This window comes from Otolemur garnettii, unplaced genomic scaffold (assembly GCF_000181295.1).
Source record: "Otolemur garnettii isolate 467f Iridium unplaced genomic scaffold, OtoGar3 scaffold00006, whole genome shotgun sequence".
Taxonomy (NCBI): Eukaryota; Metazoa; Chordata; class Mammalia; order Primates; family Galagidae; genus Otolemur; species Otolemur garnettii.
Window position 1 is genome coordinate 1,744,120 of NW_003852401.1, and position 25,453 is coordinate 1,769,572.

Consider the following 25,453-nt stretch of genomic DNA (forward strand, 5'->3'; position numbering starts at 1 on the left):
TGTGCCAGTACCATGCTGTTTTGATCACTATGGATTTGTAGTATAGTCTGAGGTCTGGTAGCGTGATTCCTCCTGCTTTGTTTTTATTCCTGAGTAAGATGGAGACTTTTTGTCCTTCATGTTTATATGGATGGAATTAGAAAATGTTCTTCTTAGCAAAGTATCTCAAGAATGGAAGAAAAAGTATCCAATGTACATAGCCCTACTTTGAAACTAATTCATAGCTTTTATAGGAATGTCATAACCTAATTATAGCCTTAGAATATGGGAAGGGGGTGGGAAAGGAGGATGGATGGGGAGAGGGAGGGTGATTGGTGGGGTCACCTCTATGGTTAATCTTACAAGGGTACAAGTGAATCTTTCTAAAAGCAGAGTATGAATGTCTTGACTCAATAACTAAGAAAATGACATGAAGGTTATTATGTTAACCAGTTTGATGAGAGTATTTCAAAATGTATATGAAAACAGCACACTGTACCCCATGACTGCATTAATGTATATAGTTATGCTATAAGAAATAAAAAAAAATCATAAACACATAAAAAAAAAGTAACTTTGTAAAAATAACTTCTGTTCTTTATTTCTTTGTCTCTATCTGCTGCCCTGGGTAGAGTCCTGTGACTCTATAGCTCACAGCAACCTCAAGCCCCTGGGCTTGAGCAATCAATCCTCTTTCCTCTGTCTCCTGAGTAGCTAGGAGGTATACCTGACCACAGTGCTCAGCTATAATTTTTGTTCTTAATTCAAATTTCTGCTTAAAAAGAACAGGGGAACCTAGTACTTCACTCAGCTTCAATTACAAATTACAGATACACTTCTGAAACTGATGACCTCTTCAAAACAAATTACCATATTTGAAAAATGTTTTTCTTCATAGATAAACCAAATAGACAAACATCTATGACATTCTTAAATTTAAAATCTTAGAATTATGTTTTTGGGTATATCTGTACAACATGTAAATAGAATATTTATAAATTAGCCTGGGTATTATGTAACTTTCAAGATAATGATGAAAATAAATGAATACTCTGAACTCTTTAAGGTCTTTCAGCAAATTATAGCTTATATGTTTCATATTCTTTTAGGTACCTAGAAGAGTATCTTATACATAGCAAATGACAAATATCTGATAAATGATTTAATGTCAGGATAACAAAAAAAGGGGGAAAGTTGGTCACCAAAAATTTCTTTGTCTAAGGAAATGGTCTGCCAGTATTGTCAGTTTTTAAGAAAGTACTACACAGCAACATCAAATGATATATATGGCAAAGTAATTACTTAAAATCAACATTTATCTTTCAAACATTTTAGCACTATTTTTTAATGTCCTATTCTTCATCAAATGAATTACTATTTATGCCTGATAGTATTATCTGGTCTTACTGAATTTTGGTAGTTTTGGTTAATTATTACCTTTGTCCTCAAAGACATTACTATTAATTTCTGGGACATACTATGCTTGCATGTTTATAAAAAAACAGGTTATCAGGTGGTGCCTGTGGCTCAAAGAAGTCGGGTGCTGGCCCCATACACCGGAGGTGGTGGGTTCAAACTCAGCCCTGGCCAAAAATTGCCCAAAAAAAAATAAAACAAAAACCAACCAACCAACCAAACAAACAAAAAACCCAGGCCCAGGTTATCTTCTTTGTTTGCATTTGCCTTAGATGACATTTGATTAAGGTCAAAAAGTTAATGAGAGCCAGGCATTGTGGCAGGCACCAGCTACTTGGGAAGCTGAGGCAAGAGGATCACTTGAGCCCAAGAGTTGGAGGTTGCTGTGAGCTATGATGCCACAGCATTATCCAGGGAAACAAAGAGGGACTCTGTCTGAATAGAAAAACTTAATGAGAAATAACTATGATAACTATATTATATCTACTGCCACAGCTACTCTTATTACCAGAGTTAGAGTTAGTTGGTATTTAGTCTTTAAATAGGTTATATATAAAAATGCACATATAATCTACATATAGGACATAGGTTACTAATGTAACTATTAAATATCAATGCTAATATAATAATATAAATAGTCTACTGACTTATAATGTGTCTTTCAGTAGACTTGGGCTAAAATATAAATCATAAAGTTAAAAGCCCATGCTAAAATTACAAATGGTAACTATAAAGATGTTCTTATCCACTTTGGATTTGCAGCTCCCGAGGCAAAAATCCTATATATATAATCTATGAGGTAATTTTCTTTCTACAGAATTAGGGTGTTGTTTGTTTATTTGTGATAGAATCCCACTCTGTTGCTTAGGCTAGAGTGCAGTGGCATCATAGCTCACAGTAACCTCCTGGGCTCAAGTGATTATCCTACCTCAGCTTCCTGAGTAGCTAGGACTATAGGTGTGTTCCACTACGCCCAGCTAATTTTTCTATTTTTTGTAGAAATGGGGCCTTGCTCTTGCTCAGGCTATTTTTCAACTCCTGGCCTCAAGCAACTCTCCAGCCACCCAGAATTTAGTTTTTTCATGGTAAATGAAGATGACAGATAACATAAATAAAACTTTGATTACAAATATCAAACTTTTTTTGAATTTTTGTTGTTGTTGTTGTTATTGTTTACCAGGCCCAAGTGAGGTTTGAACTCACTGCCTGGGTGTACGGAGCCAGCGCCATAACCACTGAAATAGAGCAGCCAGCCACAAATATCTAATTTTTTTTTAAATAAAAAAAGAAACAGGAGGGCTGTGCATTCATGCCTATAATTCTAGCACTTTAGGAGGCCATGGTGGGAAAGACTGACTGAGGTCAGAGACTAGCTTGAGCAAGACCCCATCTCTACAAAAACTAGAAAAATTGGTTGGGCATGGTGATGCACATCTGTAGTCTCAGCTACTAGGCAGGCTGAGCACCAGGAACAGAGTCAGACCCTGTCTCAGAAAAAAAAGAAAGAGGGAAAAACAGTTAAAATTTATAAGAAAATAAGAAAATAAATGACTCACAAATTAAACGACCTAATAAAGCTCATTACTGAATCTGTTTGTGTTTGAAAAGAGTTGCACTTACGCTTGTCTTTCAGTAAATATGATATCCATACTTTGTGTCTCTCGATCATTTTGAGCTTTAAGCTGAATAAACAAAACATAGAAATTAGTGATAAAAAATTAACCTTTAAACAAAACTTTTTCTTTAAAGGCTATTCTGACTATAAAATAAATGAGAAATTATTATAATAATCCTACTGCCACATATGAAGAAAAAACATACAGTAATTGTTTAATGAACAATGGTACTAGACAAAAAGAAACCATCCTTTTAACAGTCATCACAGTCTCACACCAGGAATATTCAATGTTCTTGAATAATCTGTGAAACAGTCCAATGTAAACTTGATTTATATAAACAGCATTTTAAGAATTTATCAGGTGTTCAATAAATACCTGATTAGTAATATGCTGAATTCTGAACTAGCACAAGTTTTATTCTGAATTTGACCTGTGTATACTCCCAGATGGACTCTACTTGTGCATACTCAGCCTAGAATAGTGACTTATCCCAAATAACTGACAAAACACATATAGAAGTTTTTACTTTCAATATCTAATTAAAATATAATTTTTAATTATGAATTCTCCTGTCTACTAAATTATCATGGTTTCAGAACCCCAAATTTAGAAGTCATTTTATAAATTCTGTGTTTTTACAGAATGGTCTTTGAACAGGTAAATAAATTATAAGTTACATAAGTTATGAGTTGGACGTTATTTTCATCAAAATGCTTATAATCAAAAGAAGCTAGCTATTAACATATTTTTTAGTTTTCTACCAAATAATTAATCTACAAAAGTTGAACACAAATTCTCACTTAGCAATCAAAAGTTAGTATGTATATGTCTGACTTCATAGCTATTCATTTTTCTTTCACTGTTATAAAAACTATGTAAAGGTAACATTTATCTCCACTGAATACTCAGCTCCATACATGCAAAAATTAATGCAGAAGTACTGTAAACTAATTTATACACAAGAACATAAAGATGGCACTCTCTAATGCTGAGTGTAGGACAAGTTCAAACAAAGCCTTGCAAACAGACATTGAACATCCAACCAATCTAACAGGATGTGATTTAAAAAGAATGATTAAGGAAACTGAACATATAGTCATATTTAGAATTAGAGTAATACAAATCTCAAAAGTCCCTAAGGTCTTATCAAACTATTTCCAGATATAAATGCTTTGTTTTGGAGTATATAGTTTATAAATCAATTGTTTATACTTATAAATTTTCTTACCATGTTGTAATCATTCATTACTTCTTCCATTTCAGTATTGGTATTAAGTTTATCCACCAACTAAAAATAAAAATTTTAAAAACCCATTAATTCTCTATAAAGAATAATACAGATATTCAGTCCTACAAATAATGAGTAATACTTTAAGTGTTAATATTTCCAATTATTTTATCTTCTAAGAGAAAAATAAATATTCAGTTACCTAAGTAAGTATATACTATGCAGTTGGCCAACAACTACATTTTTTTATGTGGAAGAGTGAGTAGTAATAAACTATTCTTCCTGCAAATCATACTTTGTAGAGCTTTGCCTGCTCTAAAAAGATGGCTAAGCTTATAAAGAAGAGTCTAGAAAAGATAAAAATTTGGGGAAGATCTGTTACTTCCTCCCTCCCCCAGGGAAGAGGTGCATTAGCTGATTTATAAATTTAACTAGTGAAAATATAAAAAGATTTCTTCATCTTCTGAAAATTAACAAAAAATCAACAGGGAAAGGCACAGAAAGAACACTATTGAAGTAAGCCTACTTCAAAAGGCTGGGCAGTGATATCAATAGCTAACACAGTGTATTTACCTGTATCAAACATTGTTTTGGTACCATTATGTGTATTAACTCACTTAGACTTCACAATTATTCTAGGAAATAGATATTATTGTCCACATTTTACCAATAAAGAAATTTAGCAAGTGGTAAAGCAAGAATTTGAATGGAGGTTTACTAAAAGCAAACTACTTGACTATAATAGATTCTGAAAGTGGCTTTATTAATGGAATATATATTAGCATATGTTACCTTGTTCACTTGTTTTATAAATAATAAGTGCTAGTTTGACCTAACATTTATTGAGTAATAACTATATGTCAGACACCTAGCTAAGTGTTTTTTCTATATCAGGTATTAGCTCATTAAGCCTATGAACAGTGTATTTTACATGTTCATATATTTATATAAGGTAATTGATATAATGCATTCCAGAAAAACTAAAAATCTCTTCCATCTAATATCATTTCCTATATTAAAAAACTTTTTTTATTATATTTAAAACAAAACATCATTTATTAAGAAAATCTCACTGGGCTCAGTGCCCGTAGCACAGTGGTTACAGCATCAGCCACATTCACCTAGGCTAGCAGGTTTGAACCCGGCCCTGGACAGCTAAACAACAATGACAATTGCAACAAAAAAATAGCTAGGCATTGTGGTGGGTACCTCTAGTCCCAGCTATTTGGAAGGCTGAGGCAAGAGTATTGCTTAAGCCCAAGAGTTTGAGGTTGCTGTGAGCCATGATGCCACGACACTCTACAAAGGGCAATAGCTTGAGACTGGTTGATGTGAGCTAGGCTGATGCCACAGCACTGTAGCTTGGGTGACAGGGTGAGACTCTGTCTCAAAAAAAAGGAAAAAAAAAGAAAATCTCACTGAATATTCATCCCCACAAAATATTAGACACTGTATACTCCTGCAAATTTAAGATCCGTAATATACTATAATCAATAAAATTTTGTAAGTATAACAATATCAAATAGGTAAATCATAATTTGTCTATTATGGTAGAATGTTTCTTACTTTTTCTAATAATACCTTCTTTTTTTGTTTTTTAGTTTTGTTTGTTTGTTTGTTTTGTTGCAACTGGGTGTCACTCTGTTGTCCAGGCTGATCTCAAGCTCCTGGGACTCAAGCAATTTGTATATGCCGCAACCTCCTGAGTAGCTGGGAGTATAGCCAAATATCATCATGCTATGTGACACTATTTTTTTTTTTTGAGACATAGTCTCACCCTGTCACCCAAGCTAAAGTGCTGTGGCATCAGCCTAGTTCACATCAACCTCAAACTCTTGGGTTCAAGCAATCCTCCTGTCTTAGCCTCTGAGTAGCTGTTACTACATGTGTTGACACAACTCTTGGCTAATTTTTCTATTTTTAGTAGAGGCAGAGTCTTATACTTTCTCAGGGTGGTCTCAAACTCCTAAGCTCAAGGGATCCTCCCACCTTGGCCTCCCTGAGTGCTAGGAATATAAGCATCAGCCACCCTGCTTGGTCTGTAACACTGTATCTTGGTAGGAGTAGTGAGATTAATACTTTGTCTCTTCCATTAAATCCAGATACTGTTGCAGCCTACAGCAATTTGGGAGTTGAAATAAATAAAATTTTGACAATAGAAATTTTCATGGGGCCAAGATCACCCCAAGGATTGAGGCTTTTATCAACACTGCCAAAAGGACTGTTGCTTCTGAAATTCCACATTTAGAAGCATCCTTCTAAACATAAACATACAGTACGGTTATGTTATATACTCTGTTTCAAAAGAATGCACATACTATTTTGAATAACACATATGCATAGAGTAATGTGCATGCTAAATAATTCTTATAATGAATTCTTAAAATTTTATAATGACAATACTCCATAGAAAGGGATAACGTGCTTTTAAAGCATTGAAGTTTTTAATGTGAGTGAATTTTAGCTATTTTTTAAATGATTATTTAAATTTTTATTTTAATAGTAATAGAAAAAGTATGGGTGTGTATTTGTAAGTTAAAATATTTTTTAAAAAATACAGGAGAAATACATATCAATCTGTTAAGCCAAGTTGCTTCTACGGAGAGAAATGAGAGAATGGAAAGGGGCAATTTATTCTCAGCACTTTCTATGGTTTTAGTCTTTCATAACATGTATTCACGTATTACTTGGTATTTAAAATACTATATTTTTTTTGGCTCGGCGCCTGTGGCTCAAGCAGTTAAGGCGCCAGCCACATACACCTAAGGTGGCGGGTTCGAATCCCCAGCCTGGGCCTACCAAACAACAATGATGGGTGCAACCAAAAAATAGCCGGGCGTTGTGGCAGGCGCCTGTAGTCCCAGCTACTTGGGAGGCTGAGGCAGGAAACTCGCTTGAGCCCAGGAGTTGGAGGTTGTTGTGAGCGTGATGCCATGGCACTCTACCCAGGGGGATAGCTTGAGGCTCTGTCTCAAAAAAATAAATAAATAAATAAATAAAATATTATATTTTTAAAGTGGTAAAAAGCAATGAAAATGTTCCAAGGAAATTTTCTCAGAAGAGAGCAAATACCATGTTGTAATCTGCTAGTTGTCCTTGAAACTCTTTGATTTCAACAGCTAAAGTTTCAGCCCTGTAAACACAAAATAAATAAATAAGCAGATGAACAATATGAATATACTGGATAACTACAAATTCAGTATTATAAATCAAAAATACTGAATGAGTTTTGAATGCTTATTCGGTAGTACAAGTACCTAAAAAAGATCTTACATATTTTAACTGCAAAATTACTTACCTCTTTTCATATGACAAATACACTGAATTCTCTTGATTGTACATTTCTATTTCTTTCTGAAGTTTGTTAATTTCAGTTGTAAGTTCACTTATTTTACTTCTAATTGAAAAGAAATAAGAAAAGTCAGCAATATTTCTAATCCAGAAAAGACTCTTTCTAGTTAAACATAATTTACTTTTCATAAATGTGCAATAGTAATTAATACAAAGGATTTTGAGAAACTACCTAGAAAAAGGAAAAAAGTTTAAGTAGCTTAATTTATTAAAAATGAAATATATCCTATCTTATTCTACTCAACTGATGAGAGAAACTGATATAGATTGATAAAGATGAAAATGGACCAGAATGGAGGACTGGTCAAACCAGTACAATCCATAGACAGATGCAGATACCTGTCATCTTCCTTGAAGCTTCTGCTACCCGCTAGGGGACCTTTTCTCAACAGTAGCACTAATGACACTTTGGGTCAGTGAATAGTTATGTACTTTATGTTGGGAGCTATCTTGTGTACTGTGGGACAGACAGCAGCAGTCCAGGTCTGAATGCCAGTAACACCTCCCCCTAACCTCAGCTGTCATAACCAGAAATATGTGTAGAAACTGCCAAATGTTTTCTGGTGGGCAAAATCACCACCAGTTAAGAACCATTGCTCTAGGGCCAAATAATTGTACAAGTAGCTAGAGCTATTCTTTGAGCAGAAGCACAGATCCTGGAGAAGAAAGGTAATGAAATGATCAGGAATAGCTGTATTTCCTTTCCTTCTTTTGATCAAAACGTGGCTGAATATCAGAAATACCACACAACTGATGGCTTTACTACCTTTCTTATTGATCTTAGCTTTGAGGACAGATGGGGGAACCTATATCCTTTATTGCCTTCTAGGAGTTTGAGACTCAAAAAGAACCAGGTAACTGAGAATCAGCAAGGACTAAGAAAGAAAATAGGGCTTTTAGGGCACAAAGGAAAGGTGGATTAAATGAAATGGACGTAAGAGAGAAAGAGATACAAATGATGAGCCACAAAGAACATAAAGTAAAATGGGAAAATGAAGATAGGACAGTAGGACATTTGTGCAGAGAAAATGGTAGGAAGAAAATAAGAAAAAAGTTCCTTTTGAATATGTGTAGAGATACATATTCAAAGATATATAACAAAGCTTATGAATTCAAAATCAAATACATTTATAGCAATTACCCATGTACATATTTATACACAACTCTGCACTGATTCAAGTATCATAAGCACACATTTCCTTTTCTTATTAGAGTAACTGGTGACATTTTAATGATAGAATAATATATTTTAGAATAATTATAAAAAAAGCATTAATGATTATTCTTATCATTAGATGAAAAAGTGAACTTTTTTGTGTTTTGTTTCTTTCCTTTTAAAAAACTTTTAATAAATTTAGGAGTAAAAGTTGACTTCCATTACACATATATATAGTATAGTAAAGTCTGGGCTTTTGGTGTATCCATCACCCAAATAATGTACATCATACACCACAAAAAAGTTAACTTTAAATATGCTAAGGTTTGAATGTTTATGTTCTCTCCAAAATTCATGTTAAAACTTAATCTCCAGATAATAGAGTTAAGAGATAGGGCCTTTATGAGGTAATTAGGCCATGAGGACTCTGCCCTCCTGGATGGAATTGGTGCCTTATAAAAGGCTGGAAAGGCCAGCCATGGAGACTAATGCCTATAATCCCACCACTTTGAGAGGCTAAGGCAGGAGGACTGCCTGGGCTCAGGAGTTTTAAGGCCAGCATGGGCAACATAGCAAGACCTTTTCTCTAAAAACAAAAACATTAATAGTGGTATGCAACTGCAGTCCTGGCTACTTATGACACTGAGGCAAGAATATCACTTGAGTCTAGGAGTTTGAAGTTGCAGTGAGCTATCCTGGCACCTGTACTCCAACCTGGGGTGACACAGCAAGACACTGAGGATGGAATGGGATGGGATGAGATGGGACCAGATGGGACCAGATGGGCTAGAATAGGATGGGATGGGATGGGATGGGATGGCATGGCATGGCAGGATAGGATAGGATAGGATAGGATAGATAGTAGGAGAAAACTAGCTAGGCCTTTCTTTGCCCTCCTTCTCTTCTACCATGAGGACACCTAGATTTCCTTCACTAGACACTGATCTTCCTGGCTATTTCATCATGGACCTCCCAGTCTCCAGATAGTAATAAATAAATTTCTATTATTTATAAACTACCCAATCTCAGGTACTTTGTTCTAGCAACCTAAATGGACTGACACAAAATGAATACTTCACATACATGCAAATATATAAAATTTAAAATTTTCAGCGTAATTTATTATCACATGTATTTTGGAATATAGCAAAATTAACCAGATATTATGTCAGAATGCAAAATAATTCTTAAAACTCAACAGATACCTAACTATTTCAAAAAGTACCACAGCTAAAACTTCTTGATCATGCACAGAAAAGATGTGTTTATTTAACATACCTAAGAAGCCCAAGATAGTAAGATTTGTCTAAAATTTGCCTCTGGGGACCTAAAAAAAAATGTTTTTAAGTGTTAGTATTCAGTTTTAAAATGCCATTTTTATAGCAAGTCCAATGCATAACCAGAATTACACTTTACAATTCTCAGACGGTCCTCATGAATATCCCAATAAATCAAGAATAATCCCTGAAATGGAAAGGAAAACTAATACGTTAGAATCATGACATAAGGGAAGCTTGAATGAAGACCACAAGGATAATAGAGGGGTGGGACTGTTAAGACAAGTAGACTCTACAGACAAGTAGCCTCTACTGAGTTTAAAGGAAAAATCTAGCACAGAGTTGTCCAAGAGAACTTTATACAAAGATAAGAAATTCTATATTAACACTGTCCAATAAAATGGACAGTGGGAATACTGAACACTTGAAATTTGGCTAGTATTACAGGGAAACTGAATTTTTACTTAATTTTAATTAAGTGGCTAAATGTGACTAATGGTCATCATATTGGACAGTGTAGATATTCCTCAAGAATATCTATGTTTCCTTTGTCTCAGAGACATTTTAGAAACATGATTTTACATTTCAGTAGAACTAAGAAAGTATTGCTAAGATAAATATCTCAATCCCTGTTGAGATGAAATGCCCAGCAAAGTATACAAGCCTATGGAGTACTGACTATAAGGTTTATGATAAGAATAGAAAGGTAATGTCGGCTCGGCGCCTATAGCTCAACCGGCTAAGGCGCCAGCCACGTACACCTAAGGTGGCGGGTTCGAATCCCCAGCCCGGACCCGCCAAACAACAATGACAGCTGCAACCAAAAAATAGCCGGGCGTTGTGGCGGGCGCCTGTGGTCCCAGCTACTTGGGAGGTGGAGGCAGGAGACTCGCTTGAGCCCAGGAGTTGGAGGTTGCTGTGAGCTGTAATGCCACGGCACTCTACCCAGGGGGACAGCTTGAGGCTCTGTCTCAAAAAAAAAAAAAAAAAAAAAAAAAAAGAAAGGTAATGTCTCATTATAATGAGCAAAGGGGCAATATAGCAGCTAAGAACAAAAGTTACAGCAGAGAGTGGTACATATTGGTAGCAATCAGAAATCTCTCAGGTAAGGCTTTGAGGTATAATGGCAAAAACTAAGAAATCTCTAATGTAAGGCTTTGAGGTATATTGTTAGAAACTATCTTAAATGACACTGGTTCTGTTTTGAAAGAGGAATTAATACCATGATAAATATTTAATGAATTCACTATGAAATTTTGGTATGTTTTTTACTCTTAATGTTTTTCATAAGTAATAAACATATAAACATTTCTGAATAACTTTTCAAATTTTTTAAGGTTCAGATAATTATTATATAATTTTAACTGATTTTTTCATACTAATTATTAAGCAAAGAATTCTAAATAATCAATTGGTTTTTAATATTTAGCAAGCTAAGTGGTATTATAACAAAGACAATTTAAGTCTCCTAAAAGGGATGATATATTATATTATAAAAGTAGTATGTATAATGTCTTATATTAATAATTAACTCTATACCAGAGGAATATCTTCATTCCTGATAAATCATCTGTCACAAAAACAGAAAATAAAAACTCTTTATATATATATAGACATACACCAGAGATCAAATTTTTGACTTGTAACATATAGTGTACCTTTATGCTTGTTTAAACACATATAGAGAAGCATAATGGGAGATTCAGTATAAATCTATGTGCTAGCCTCATTTTCTTTTCTTTTCTCTTTTTTTTTTTTTTTTTTTTTTGAGACAGTCTCACTTTGTCACCCTCTATAGAGTGCTGTGGCATCACAGCACACAGTAACTTCACACTCTTGGGCTCAAGCAATCCTCGTGCCCAAAGAGCTGGGACTACAGGCACCTACCACAATGCTCAGCTATTTTTTAGAGACAGGGTCTGCTTTTATTCAGGCTGGTCTCGAACACCTGAGCTCAAGCAATCCACTCATCTCAGCCTTCCATAAGCCACCACACACCAGCCTCTTATTTTCTTACTGAAACATTATAAACAGAATATTAAATTATCAGAAAGAGATAACATTTCTTGACTCCTCATAAATACACAAATATTTTAAGAGGGTCCATTTTGATATGGAAACTATCAAAAAGTATTTCAGAATATTTCCATATAAGGCTGGGCATGGTGGCTCATGCCTATAATCCTAGCACTCTGGGAGGTGGAGGTGGGTAGACTGCCAGAGCGCACAAGTTCAAGACCAGCCTGAGCTAGGGCAAGACCCCATCTCTAAAAATAGCCAGGTGTTGTTGCAGTGCCTGTAGTCCCAGCTACTTGGGAGGCTGAGGCAAGAGAATCACTTGAGTCCAAGAGTTAGAAGAGCTATGACACCAGGGCACTCTGCCAGGGGTGACAAAGTAAGACTCTGTCTCAAAAAAAAAAAAAAATTTCCATGTAGTACTAGGAATCTACCTTTTAATCTTGAGCTTGAAGTTTCATGTTCAGAAAATGAAAATAAAATAGCTTTTATATTTATGTAGCTTTCTAGTTCACAACGTCCTTTCATATATATTTTGTTATTTCACCCTCACAACAATTTTGTGAATCAAAGAATAAGAATTACATACTATAATTCTGATTACATGCTATAATTATATGTAATAATTCTTACATGCTATAACTCTGATTTATGATACTATAATACTTTTTATATAAAATGTGCTCATCTTTATAAACAGATACCTTTCATCCCAGTTTTCATTCCACTCAAACCTTGTTGTGTTACAGGACGATCAGCAACTTTGATTTGAGAAGACAGAACTCCACCTGCCCCTATGGAACCACTACGAGAAGCTGGTCTTGCAGTCCCAGGTGGCATCTAAATGACAAACAAGATTTCATTTTTAGTAAACTGAAAAAAAACACTGTACTTCCACTATTGTAAAACTCTAAAGAGAATTTTTCTAAAATTCTATACAGTAAAATTTATAAAATTATTCCTTATGTTTTTAAATGTCTGAAATATTAAAAATTATTATTCATTTTAAAAGTCTATGAATATTTAAAAATATATTTCACTAAAGCCTTAAACTTTATATGTAGGTATTATTTATAATACCTCAAAACTGGAAAGGAGTTAAATGTCCATAGTAGAAAATGGAAACAAGTTGTATTATAGAACATAAAAAAGGACTTCACAGAAGAATATTTATAATTCCATCTTCACAAAACAAAATTATTTAAAGGATCATATAAAAAAAGTAATAATAGGTGGCACCTGTGGTTCAGTGGGTAGGGCACCAGCCCATATACTGAGGGTGGCAGGTTTGAACCCTGGCCAAACTGCAATAAAAAATAGCCGGGTGTTGTGGCGGGTGCCTGTAGTCCCAGCTACCCAGGAGGCTAAGGCAAGAGAATTGCCTAAGTCCAGGAGTTGGAGTTCCCTGTGAGCTGTGATGCCAAAGCACTCTACCAAGGGCAACAAAGTGAAATTCTGTCTCAAACCCCACCCCACCAAAACCAGTAATAATGATATTATAGTTGACTTTTATTTTCTTCTTTATACAACTTGGTGTTTTTAACATTATTACAATGAGTATATGTTACCTTTAAAATCAGGGGGAAAAAAATTTCATTTTGAAAATAAAAAAAACAGATTTAATTCCATCACAAGAGGCACTCTGTAATCCTAGCACTCTGGGAGGCTGAGGCAGGAGGCAGGTAGATTGCCTGAGCTTACTGATTCGAGATGAGCCTGAGTAAGAGTGAGATCCCATCTCTAAAAATAGCTAGGCATTGTGGCAGGCACCCGTTAGTCCCAGCTGCTCAGGAGGCTGAGGGAAGAGAATCACTTGAGCCCAAGAGTTTGAGGTTGCTGTGAGCTATGGCAGCACTGCACTCTACAGAGGGTGACAAAGTGAGACTCTGTCTCAATAAAAAAAAAAGTGGGCTTACATCATTCAGCAAGTACTAAAATTATTACTCAACATGATTCTCTACTTCAGTTTTATAATGTCTAATGTAACATCATGTACCCCAAGGAAAGGACAAAAGGCTCCCTTCTTGTCATTTCATATAGTACATATAGACATGGAAAGAATAAAAAACTGAAACTGTTCTAAGATTACTCTCCTTTTTCTTTTTATCTTTCTTACCCTCTTTTCTGATTCTCCCCTCTCTTACCAAAACACAAAGTAGTAAATCAAGCACCGGGTGGAAATTTTAGATAGGGGTTGGATATAACCATTGCCATTCATTTTGGCGTTTTAAATTCTGTTATCTAGCAGCCTTTAATCCTATCAGACAACTATAGCTCTTAATTGATTCTGAGAATTACTTGGGAATTATTTTGAGTATGGGGTCCAGCAACAATGCACATACCAGAGAATGCATTGGACACAGAACACTATCAACTATAAATTCAAATGAAGTAAGTTTAGGTTATTTTGAGTGATCTTAGCAGAGAATGCTAAATCTCTCCTCTGGATAAACCTTCCTTTTTGGTTTTCTGCACATGTAACTGTGAGAATTACTCAAATAACTGTACTACTTTTTGTTTTCCCTTTACCAGGTGAAAATATAGAGAAGGAAGTATAAATTAAAACTATACTATTAAAAAGAATGAAGTAGGCTGGGCTCAGTGAATCCCAGAACTACAGGAGGCTGAGGCAGGAGGATTGCTAAAGCTCAGGAGTTCGAGACCATCTGAGCAACAGCCATTTCTACTAAAAATAGAAAAATTAGATGGGATTCATGGGTAGCACCCAGAGTCCCAGCTTCTTGGGAGGCTGATGCAAAAGAATTGCTTGAGCCTAGGAGTTTGAGGTTGCAGTGGGCTAAGATGATGCTACTGCACTCTAAAAGAGGAAAGACTCTGTCTCAAAAAAAAAAAAAAAGAATTATATAGATGTGTATGCATATGTGTTCCAATAGAAATGTAGTCACAATATATTACCAGAAGAAAAGGACAAGATAAATAACAATGTATATAGTACTATCGTGATTTTGGAAGAAACCAAAAGCATACAAACCATAAATGTGTGAAAAAAGTTCTAGAAGATACACACACTACTATACACTACTGACAGCAGTTGAACCTGAAATAGGAAGTATTAATAATTCTGACAGTTCTCCATTGCTTGTATATTTTATAACAATCATTATTATTTTCAAAACTGCAAACCTTAAATAGGTAAAGTGCCTGGCATATAGAAGGCGGCTCATTTATCAGATTCTTTTATATTCAATTAACAAACATCAAATCTTACTAAAATAAAAGAAAAGATACCCTAGTTTAGGATCTTATCTATGAAGACTTTAGAAAAATCATTTCTGTTTAAGTTGATGATGTGATATTACTTGAAACTCTAAAACTATGAAAACTTTCAGAAAACCTGACTTTAAAAAGATTATTCCATCCAAAAACTGATGCTTTTCTCATAAATTAAACACAGGACCCAGCATTATCTGTAGATTAGTTAGCTTACTGGCAGAGCTTATGTATTGGCCCTATTCATCTTCTGAGTTAGTCAAAACCACCTGTGTGAACATCAAAGCAATTACTAGGGTTATTTTGGTATGCTCAGGTCTTTCCATTTCATTTCTTCCTACGTATGTATAAATGTATGTACTAAATTGACACCACAATGCTTTTCTAACTTAATACTGCATTACAAAATTATATGACTTTCTCAAATATCTTAGAAAATAATTTTATTTACTTATTTGTTTGTTTTGAGATAAAGTCTCCCTTTGTCACCCTCAGTAAAGTGCTATACTATCATAGCTCACAGCAACCTCAAACTCTTGGGCTCAAGTGATTCTCCTGCCTCAGCCTCCCGAGTAGCTGGGGCTAAGGTGCCTGCCACAACATCCAGCTATTTTTTAGAGATGGGGTCTTGCTCTTGCTCAGGCTGGTCTCCAACCCATGAGCTCAGGCAATTCACCCACCTCGGCCTTCCAGAGTGCAGGGATTACTAGCATGAGCCACTGCACCTGGCCTTATTTATTTATTTTTTTTGAGACAGAGTCTCACTGTCACCCTAGGTAGAGTGCCATAGTGTCTTCATAACTCACAGCAACCACAAACTCCTAGGTTTAGCTGATCCTCTTGCCTCAAGATAGCTTGGACTATAGGCAAAAAATAATTTTTTTAATTATTTTTTATTTTTATTTAAGGTTAATGTGAGGGTACAAATAATCAGATCAAAATATTAGAATGTGCTAGGGAGAGTCCCTCTTGTAGTTATGTCCCCCCCTTAAAAGGTATGCCAAACACCCCCACACCATGCCTATTCAGTGAGAGCATCTCACTCCCTCTCCCTTCTCCCCTTCACTTGTGCCCGCTCCAACTTGAACTGAAATGAGTTTTTCCCCTATGTGGGCATGCATTAGATTGTCTACTGGCTTCATATTAGTATTGAGCACAATGGATAACTGCTTTTCCATTCTTGTGATACTTTACTAAGAAGTATGTGTTTCAACTCCATCCAGGTTAATTAAAAAAATGTTAAGTCACCATCTTTTTTATGGCTGAATTATATTCCATGGTATGCATATACCACAATTTGTTAATCCATTCCTGAGCTGATGGGCATTTAGGTTGTTTCCATATCTTGGTAACGGTAAATTGAGCTGCAATAAATAATCTAGTGCAAATGTCTTTACGACAAAATGATTTTTTTTTTTCTTCTGGGTAGATGCCTAGTAGAAGGATTATGAGGTCAAATGGAAGCTCCAATTTGAGTTCTTTGAGGATTCTCCATACTTCTTTCCAAAGAAGCTGTATTAGTTTGCAGTCCCACCAACGATGTAAAAGTATTCCCCTCTCTCCACATGCATGCCAGCATCTGCAGCTTTGGGACTTTGTGATATGGGCTAATCTTACTGGGGTTAGGTGATATCTCAGGGTGGTTTGATTTGCATTTCTCTGATGATCAGAAACAATGAACATTTTTTCATGTTTGGCAGGAAATAATTTTTAATGACTACTTAATAGCTTATTACAGGGGTAGACAATTTAAGATTTACCTATCACTATATCATTTAGGTTGTTTCCAATTTTTTACTACTATAAAAATAATGAAAATGTAATAATTCTTTATAGGATATTCTGTTTAGAACTGTGCATTTCTAAACTTTATCTATCTTTTTCTAATGTGATGTTTCTCTCATTGACTTATGAATTTACGACACTCTTCTCTGTATTAAGCTCTTAATGTTTATTAGAGTTTATTTCTAGATTCCTGTGGCAATCAGGATATTGTGTCACTTGTTGTTTTTAATATGTTATTATATTAGAGTATTGTACTATGTTTATTTTTTGGTTTGTTGTTCTAGATGAATTTTAGAAAAGTTTCAAAATGATATTTCCCTCCCATCCTCCATAAGAAATCTCATGAAATTTTGACTGTGCATAAGGTTTATAGCCTCAAGATAGAAAGAGCTCTTACAAATTAGAAAAGTTTGCTTTTTAATTTTAATATTCTTAACTCTATGTATATTATAAAACTTTTTTTTACCAATTTGCCATTTCTCTTTATTTTTTATTGTTTTCAGTTTTTATAAACTTAAGTATATAAAGATAAAGATACTTTTCTTTTTAGCACTTGGTATTTCTGTCATTTTTAGAAAGCTTATAAAAAATACTGGCCTACAATTTCCTCTAGTACATTTATAGTTTCATTTATAAAATATCAAGTTTCTAAGCTATACCAAGTTCTAGCAAAAGGTGTGAGGGGGATCAAAAATATTTTAAAACAGTTTACCAGCTATTGAAATGTTCTATTGAATATACCATGCTTTTATAACTAATTTGAAATGCAATCTTAATCATCAACTAAATTCTTAAATATGCTTGATTTAGTTTCTGTACTATTATGCTTCATTTGATTCTGAAACCAATATATATTATACCACTTAAATTATTGCAACTTTAAAATAAGTTTGAGTATCTGTAAAAACAGCCATCTTACCTCACTTACAAAGTTCTTCCACATTTATGCTTCTAGATCAGTGGTTCTCAACCTTCCTAATGCCGCAGCCTTTTAATACAGTTCCTGTGGGTCATGATCCACAGGTTGAGAACTGCTGTTCTAGACGCTTTCCAAAAAGTAAACAATGTATAATTATATGCTTATAAAGGAATAATAAAGTAGAATTTCTTATTATAAAGAGGATTTCTAACTTAGACCAAAATACATGCATAAATATTCAAAAGATAAGTTTTAAACTTACTCCAGTTGCCACTCGAATATTTCCTGATGGGGGTCGTATTCCAGAATGAGGCCTTCCTGTCAACCCAATTCCACCTCGTGAAACAGGGCGACTTCCTGAAGGTTTGTTATTATTGGCCATTGTTTATTCACTTTAAACCCTGTTTGGAAATAATACATAGTTCAATTTTCTTTTGATTTCTTCTAATCAAAGGAGCAATACATTAATGCCCCATGATACCCATACTTCAAAGATTTAATTCACAATAATTTTTCTTGAAATTGCCATTCCAGGTAACACTACCAAGGTTAGCCTGCTTTAATTTTGTTCAAATGTGACATTAACGTTCCATTTAGAACTAACATTTATTACAACAGTCCATCCTCATCTCTCTAGTATCTCATCAAAACACAAGCCCATCTAGTTATCTCTTTTCTGTTTTCATCCCATACTCTGGTGTATGTTGTCTCTCCTGACATATCCAGCATTTTTCTTCTCTGTTAATCTTTCCTCTGTTCTTTATGGCCCATGATTAACTCTCCTATATTTTCAATCTTGTTTCAAGTGCTTCCTATTACTTAGTCTTTACTTTAACAGAATCCTGGCTTCTCTTGAAGGTAACACTTTCAGTAGTGAAGGCTGTTTTAGCTTCTTGTTCCACAATTTCAAAGCAAAGGAGGTGGCATTCTCCTTGCTCAACAGTGTCAGTTTCAAAACATTTCTCTTCCACATCTTTAAAAAAATGAACAGGATACATAGGATTCATGCTTTTCCATTCTTGTGATGCTTTACTACGAATAATGCGTTCCATTGTAAAAGGAGCTTTACCTAACAAATGCAATTAGTGTAACCTGGTTTCTTGTATCCTCAATGAATCCCCAATAATAATAATAATAATTATTATTATTATAAAAAAGAACAGAATTTATTTCCTTTGAGGATTAGGGAATGCAACCATACTGCCTTGATCATTTCTGGTTGCGGTTACCTAGTGACCTCATTATCTCTCTTCCACCTTTACTAAAGTCTTTTGTACCTAGTTCACAGCTTCTCTTTTCTAATCTTACCATCATCCTAGATGACTTCCATTTGGATATATATCCAATACTTTATATACTAGATTTACAGTTCCCTGAATTCAATTCAGTAACTATCTTAACTCTGTTTTGGTTATTCATAGCCATGGACAGACATGGAGCATGTCATCATCTGGAATTGTTTTATCTCAAACATCTTAATTGAAATACTTTATTTTCTGACCTTACTCTTCTCTCCTTCTACCCTTTCATCATCTTTATTCCCACTGTATCTGCCTTTAAACCATTTCCATAATTCATTAATTCTCTCCAGGTCATCAGCCCCTCTCCCTTTATTTATCAGAATATAATATTACTTAAAATTCTGCCTAACAACTTATTGAGTAGCAATTTTCAATTTTTTGGTCATAATTTCCTAGTGGATTATGAAAACAATTTGGCAGGTTATGACCAATATGTTCTAAACATGAAATAAAACATAAAAATTAAAATAGTTTACTGAACATGTGAAGGATAAATATTGTTTCATAAAATATTTTGTTTCAGTTATATTCATATAAATTTACAAATGGATGTACTGGACTGTAACAAAAATGTTTGTTCTATTGTAAATCATGCAAAAGAGTTATGAAGATACAGATCTAGAGAGAAAACATGGAGAAAAAGAGAATAGTGCCCAAGATTCTGTACTGAGGAATATCAATACATATAGCTCACACAGGAAAGGAGAAACTATCATAAGAAATTGAACATAAAAGCCCAGAAAGCAAAGAGAAAAACCAGGAGTGTGTGTCAGAGATTCCAAGAGAAGGCAGGAATGTCCAGCTATGCAATTTACTGCTGGGAATTCAAGTAAGATAAAAAGTGAAATGTCCACTGAAGTCCCTATCCAAGGAGTTGGTAGTGACCTTGACAAGAGCACTTTCAAGGACTCTCTTCCTTCTCCACATGAAACTACTGTCTCATCAGCACCAACAACTACTTTGTATCCTCAAACTCTTCTCTAAGCCATCTGGCAAAATCAGAAACCCTCCTTTACATCCAAACTGGATTGCTGAACATTGCTGATGGACTGGAATATGGCAAAGTGATAGTCACCAATCTTAGCTGGACCCTTATGTCAGAAATTGTTTTATTTATCCTTGATCAGACAATCTTTTTTTGTTTGTTTGTTTGTTTTTGAGACAGAGTCTCACTATGTGGCCCTGGGTAGAGTGCCATGGTATCACAGCTCATAGCAACCTCAAATTCTTGGGCTTAAGTGATTCTCTTGCCTTAGCCTCCTAAGTAGCTGGGACTACAGGCACCTGCTACAACGCCTGGCTATTTTTTTTTTTTTCTTTTGCATTTTTTTGGCCAGGGTTCGGTTTGAACCCGCCACCTCCGGCATATGGGGCCAGCACCCTACTCCTTTGAGCTACAGGCGCCTCCCAATGAGACAATCTTAATAGCCATCCCTTTTCTTGTTCAAGATCTATCCCTATTCTGATCTACCCTTTTAATCCCATCTCCTTTGAAGCATTATCCCTACTCCTACTTATACCTTGAAACTTTCTTCTTTCTTTCAGTCTGTTACCATATTCAACTCTTTCCTAACTTCAAAAACTAATTTGTGATCCTGCAACCACCTGTAACTTAGTACCATATATCCTTCCCTTATGCAGCCAAATTGTTAAGAGTACTTTTTATCCACTATTCTCTACAATTTCAGTTTCCACTGACTCCTATCTCTGGATTGTTACTGTTTCATTCAAATAACCTCTGCCTACTATACATAAAACCATTTCCATGACACTCTCCTCCTCTGGATCTTCTTTTTTGATCTGTCCTTAAATAGCAGCATTCACTATGATACCATCCACAATCAACTTTTCTTCTAAGTTCTCCTTGGGTCACCTCATCCACATTCAGGGTTTCAACACTTAATAAGCTGATGACTCATAATTCCGTATCTCCAGTCCAGACCTTTCTCACTCAGTTTGAAGTGCTCATATTCAAATTACTTAATATCTCCACTTAGATGTTATCTACATATTCTGGAATAAACATATGTAATCCAAACTCATTACCATATCTCCAAAATTTGCTCTTCCTCTTGGTAACTACTTCTTAGTCACACAAGTCACAAACTTAGTCTTTGACTTCTTCCTCTCCCTCACTTCCCATAGCTGGTCATAAAGTCCTATAGAGGTTTTTAGATTTTTGGTGGTAGTGGTAGGGTTCTTACTGATTTTATTCATAAATGTTTAATAGGTATCTTTCTCTCTATTCCTATAGCACTGGCCAGTTTAGAGCATCACTGACCCAAGTAGACCTTTATACCAGCATCTCCTTTCCTAACAAACACTTTTCCTGTTCACAACCACCCTTATACCTTCTTCAATTTGGGTTTATAGGCCTGTTTGATAGATATCTTACCATGTACATCTTTAGCTCAGTACCTATCACACCAATTGAAAGAATATGCTTAAGTATTTCCTCCCTTGTTGGGAAGAGCTAAATTTAAAAAAAAACAACAAAACTTTTTTTTTTGAGACAGAGTCTCACTATGTTGCCCTTGGTAGAGTGCCTTGGCATCACAGATCACAGCAACCTCAGACTCTTGGGCTTAAGCAAGTCTCTTGCCTCAGCCTCCCAAGTAGCTGGGACTACAGGCACTGGCCACAACATCCAGCTATTTTTTTGGTTGTAGTTGTCATTGTTGTTTGGCAGGCCCGAGCTAGATTCTAACCTGCCAGCTCCAGCTGGTGCCCTAGCCACTTGAGCTACAGGTGCCGAGCCAGGAAAGGCTAAATTTGATTCATCTTTATACCCCAAGGATCTACCTCAGTGACAGGCAGAATTTTTCTGTTCTCTTTTGTACCTTTTGTTTTCTCCTACATGAAAATGCTGCCAATTATAAAATTTACTAAATTGTTAAAAACAAAATAAAGCATTTATTGAACTCAATGGTTCTTACACCTCATGCCCAGTACCCTCTCTGGATTTTTTATTTTTTTTAAATCCATGATCAGTCCTCGGACTGCATCTTTTTGCAATCATCCACCCTTATAACCTTACAGATGGCTTATAGATTAGTTTCTCCAGTTCTGTCCTTTTAATTGGGCATCAATTATTATAAATTTTCAAAATTATTTACTGGAAATTTCCATTCACATATCCCATTATCACTTAATTTGGATATGTTCACACCAAACTTAACAATTCTCCCATCGTGTCTAGATTCCTGATTCTATTTTCTTGTCATTTTGAACTCTGCAGACAAAACAAAAGAATAATTTCAAATGGAAAAAGGAGTTTCATGAAATGACATTTTAAAAGGAAGACAAAGTTTACAATCAAAACGGTTTCTCCAAAAGAAAACTAATCCAATAAAATTCTGCTTCCAGTGGAATCAGTCACTATTACTCTCTAGCTTTCCTGATAACGTTGAGAAAATGTACAATATACCGAACTTCCACCCAATTTTCTTTGCCACTGCTTTACTGTAGTGGAAAAAAATCCTTCCATTAGCTCAGTCCCATTGGGTTAAGAAAAGGAGAAGGAGATGCTTTAATAACAAAGATGTCACTAACTTTGGGGTTATATTCAGCCAATTATTGACACAATCATAGAAGCAGCCTGACCTCTGGTTCCAGAAAGATTAGGAATACAAACTCCAGCTCTGACTAGCTGTATAATTTTGGCACTTTACTTAACGCCTCAGAGGATGTTTCATCACCTCTAAAATAGAAGTGCAGCAGTGAGTCCTACCTTTCGGAGCTGTTGGTCCGGTTCCTAATAATTAGCATGATCATTATGCTCCCTAAGCCAGTCGTTTTCATATACGTAAAGTGGAAAGATGCTAAGTTCCTCCACTGTGACCGGCAGAAATGGCCCTTCCACTGTGACCATATGATAGAAATTTATTACTTCGAGTAAAATCCTTCAGCCCACAGTGATTTTTCTCTCTGAGGCTCTTGGATCTTTCCCTCTGGTCTCGGTTTGATAGGTCTCCTCAGGGGAGCAGGGAAGGTTGACTTTAAGGCACCGTTTGCTAGACCACAGTTGGGGACTTGCCCCGCATGGCGAGGGACCCAGAAAGCAACAGCTAAGAACAGAAGCATCTGAACTTGTTTTGTTTGGAGCAGATCAGTGTCTCCAAGGTAAGATATCCCGCGCAGGAGAGAGGGAAAACAACATGGGATGCGGGATTTCTCACCTCCGCCGGCGCAGCAGGAGGGCAGTCGCAAGGCTCCGGCCTGGGCTCTCGAATTTATTTCTCAGGCTGCGCACATCGGTTCGCCCACTCGCAGCTTCAGGTTAGCCCACGCGCAGTTTTCCTCGGCCCTCAGGCCTACACTACCCGCGGCCGCGTATCCCGGCAACGGGGGCGGGCTGGAGGCGGTCTCTCAGCCGGATTGGCCAATCGGCTGTCTCTGTTTCTGGTACCTGTGAGCCGAGCGAGAACTAAATGTTGTCGCGATATTCGAGAAGTAACTTGTGTTTGTGTTACTTCTTTAGTGCTTTTGTGGAAGAAACGGAGAACTACACAGGTTGGAAAACGGAAGAGAACTTTTTAGTTGAACATTGAGTGTTCTTGATAACCAGAGCAACCTCTATGTGCCTTACTTGAACCAACTCTAGCGAATTTTTCTCTATCCTTATGTAACCTCAAGACTGGTACTCCGTAACGGATCAAATTTTTGTTTGAAGTTACTCCGTGGTAGGCAGCATTGCACACTTGTTTTGTTTACCCCTAATTAGTGGTAGTTTTCCTTCTTATTAAGACTATATAATATAACATTGGTATGAATGCGATTCTGGCACCGTCTGTTCTGTTCCTCCTTATTTATTGGAAGCCTTGCATCTTTAAGCCTCCTTTCATCAGAGTTCTTTTGAGCCAAGTTTATGAGGAAGGCTGTGAATTAAGTAGAAAACGTTCTTAAAAGAATTACTTAAAAAACTTAAGAACGACTTCACCTCAAATCTCACTTCTCTAACAAAGTAACTTTTTATGTTTCAACTCTTTAAATGGGATTGCATACAAATTGGGATTTTTAACATTATCGTACACATTTCCAATTTTCATATGTTATTTACATTAAGGTTCATTCTCCTATTTTCAAGGAATTAAAAAGTCAATACAATACAAAAGGAAATAGTGTCACGTGGCTGAGTCCTCCTTTAAAAGTTTGTAAAACATTTTTACATGCTTATCTCATATGACTCCAACCTATTTGCAATGGTCATTTAGCATCCTTTTGGCCATTTTGTAGCCAGGTTGGCAGAGTTGTCCTTTGCTGGACCGGAATGGGAACTGAAAATGACTGATACTGGCTTTCTTAGGCTTCCTTATCACTGGGACATAAACATATTGTTTGCTAGACTCTTCAATCTATTCTGATGCACCTACCCAAAACTTGAACACCAACCAGAAGCCAGACTTCAGGGAGGGAGAGTGAAAGCCACAGAAACTACATCTGTTTCTCAGGCTGGTGTTTCCAAGACAGCAAAATTCTATCAGCCCTAACCAATATCCAGGGTCAGTGTTTTGGTGTAAGCTACTGTGTTCATGCTTAGGGTTTTACTAGGAGTATAACCTCTAGCCTATTTCTTCAGCCTTCTGGATAGTCTGTGAGTTATTTGATATCCTTTATTAAATTCCTTTTCTGCTTTTAAATCATCCATAGATAGTTTCTGTTGTTTGTAATTAAGAACCCTGACATATGTAATAGCTAAAATTGGCAGAGTAGATGTCATATCTAAGATTTAAAGAACTTAAATAATTTCCTTAAAATCATTTGGGTAATAAGGAGTGATCCCTGTACCCATGCTCTTTTCATGGTGAAAAGTAAAGAATAGGAATACACCTCACTTATTAGACTATGAGCTTCTCTAGAGTTGGCACCATATTTTATTTAACTTTTGGGTCAGAGTATGTTAGATCTGTAACTTAAGTACCTTAAGTTACATCAAATAATTGTAGGTTTGTTTAACATCAAATGTTGTAGGTTTAATTGTAGGTTTAATAATTGTTTGTCAGGTTCCTTTCTGTCTCTAGACCTTTCCACTGCTAGTCTTCCTGGGATCCTTGTTCTTCTGTTCTTCAATGTCAGAAATCCTATTCATTATTCAAGTCTTAACCCAAATTTCCTTCTTCAAAGAGGTTTCTAACTCTCATTCTACCTTCCCCTTACTCTCCAACATGTTTATATG

At 35.7% G+C, this 25,453-nt stretch overlaps 1 protein-coding gene across 1 annotated transcript in view; it reads right to left on the reverse strand.

Annotated features, from left to right (window-relative positions):
- Nucleotides 1-23,571, reverse strand: part of IFT74 (intraflagellar transport 74) — a 103,079-nt gene extending 79,508 nt beyond the window's left edge. Inside the window, exons 1-8 of the mRNA XM_003782844.2 lie at nucleotides 23,457-23,571; nucleotides 18,240-18,378; nucleotides 12,747-12,882; nucleotides 10,028-10,076; nucleotides 7,541-7,639; nucleotides 7,315-7,375; nucleotides 4,243-4,302; nucleotides 3,016-3,077 (exon numbers count right to left, since the gene is read on the reverse strand). Of these exons, the coding sequence (XP_003782892.1) occupies nucleotides 3,016-3,077; nucleotides 4,243-4,302; nucleotides 7,315-7,375; nucleotides 7,541-7,639; nucleotides 10,028-10,076; nucleotides 12,747-12,882; nucleotides 18,240-18,359 (587 nt within the window). The 5' untranslated portion in view covers nucleotides 18,360-18,378; nucleotides 23,457-23,571. The remainder of the gene's footprint in view (nucleotides 1-3,015; nucleotides 3,078-4,242; nucleotides 4,303-7,314; nucleotides 7,376-7,540; nucleotides 7,640-10,027; nucleotides 10,077-12,746; nucleotides 12,883-18,239; nucleotides 18,379-23,456) is intronic.
- Between the last annotated feature and the right edge of the window lie 1,882 nt (nucleotides 23,572-25,453).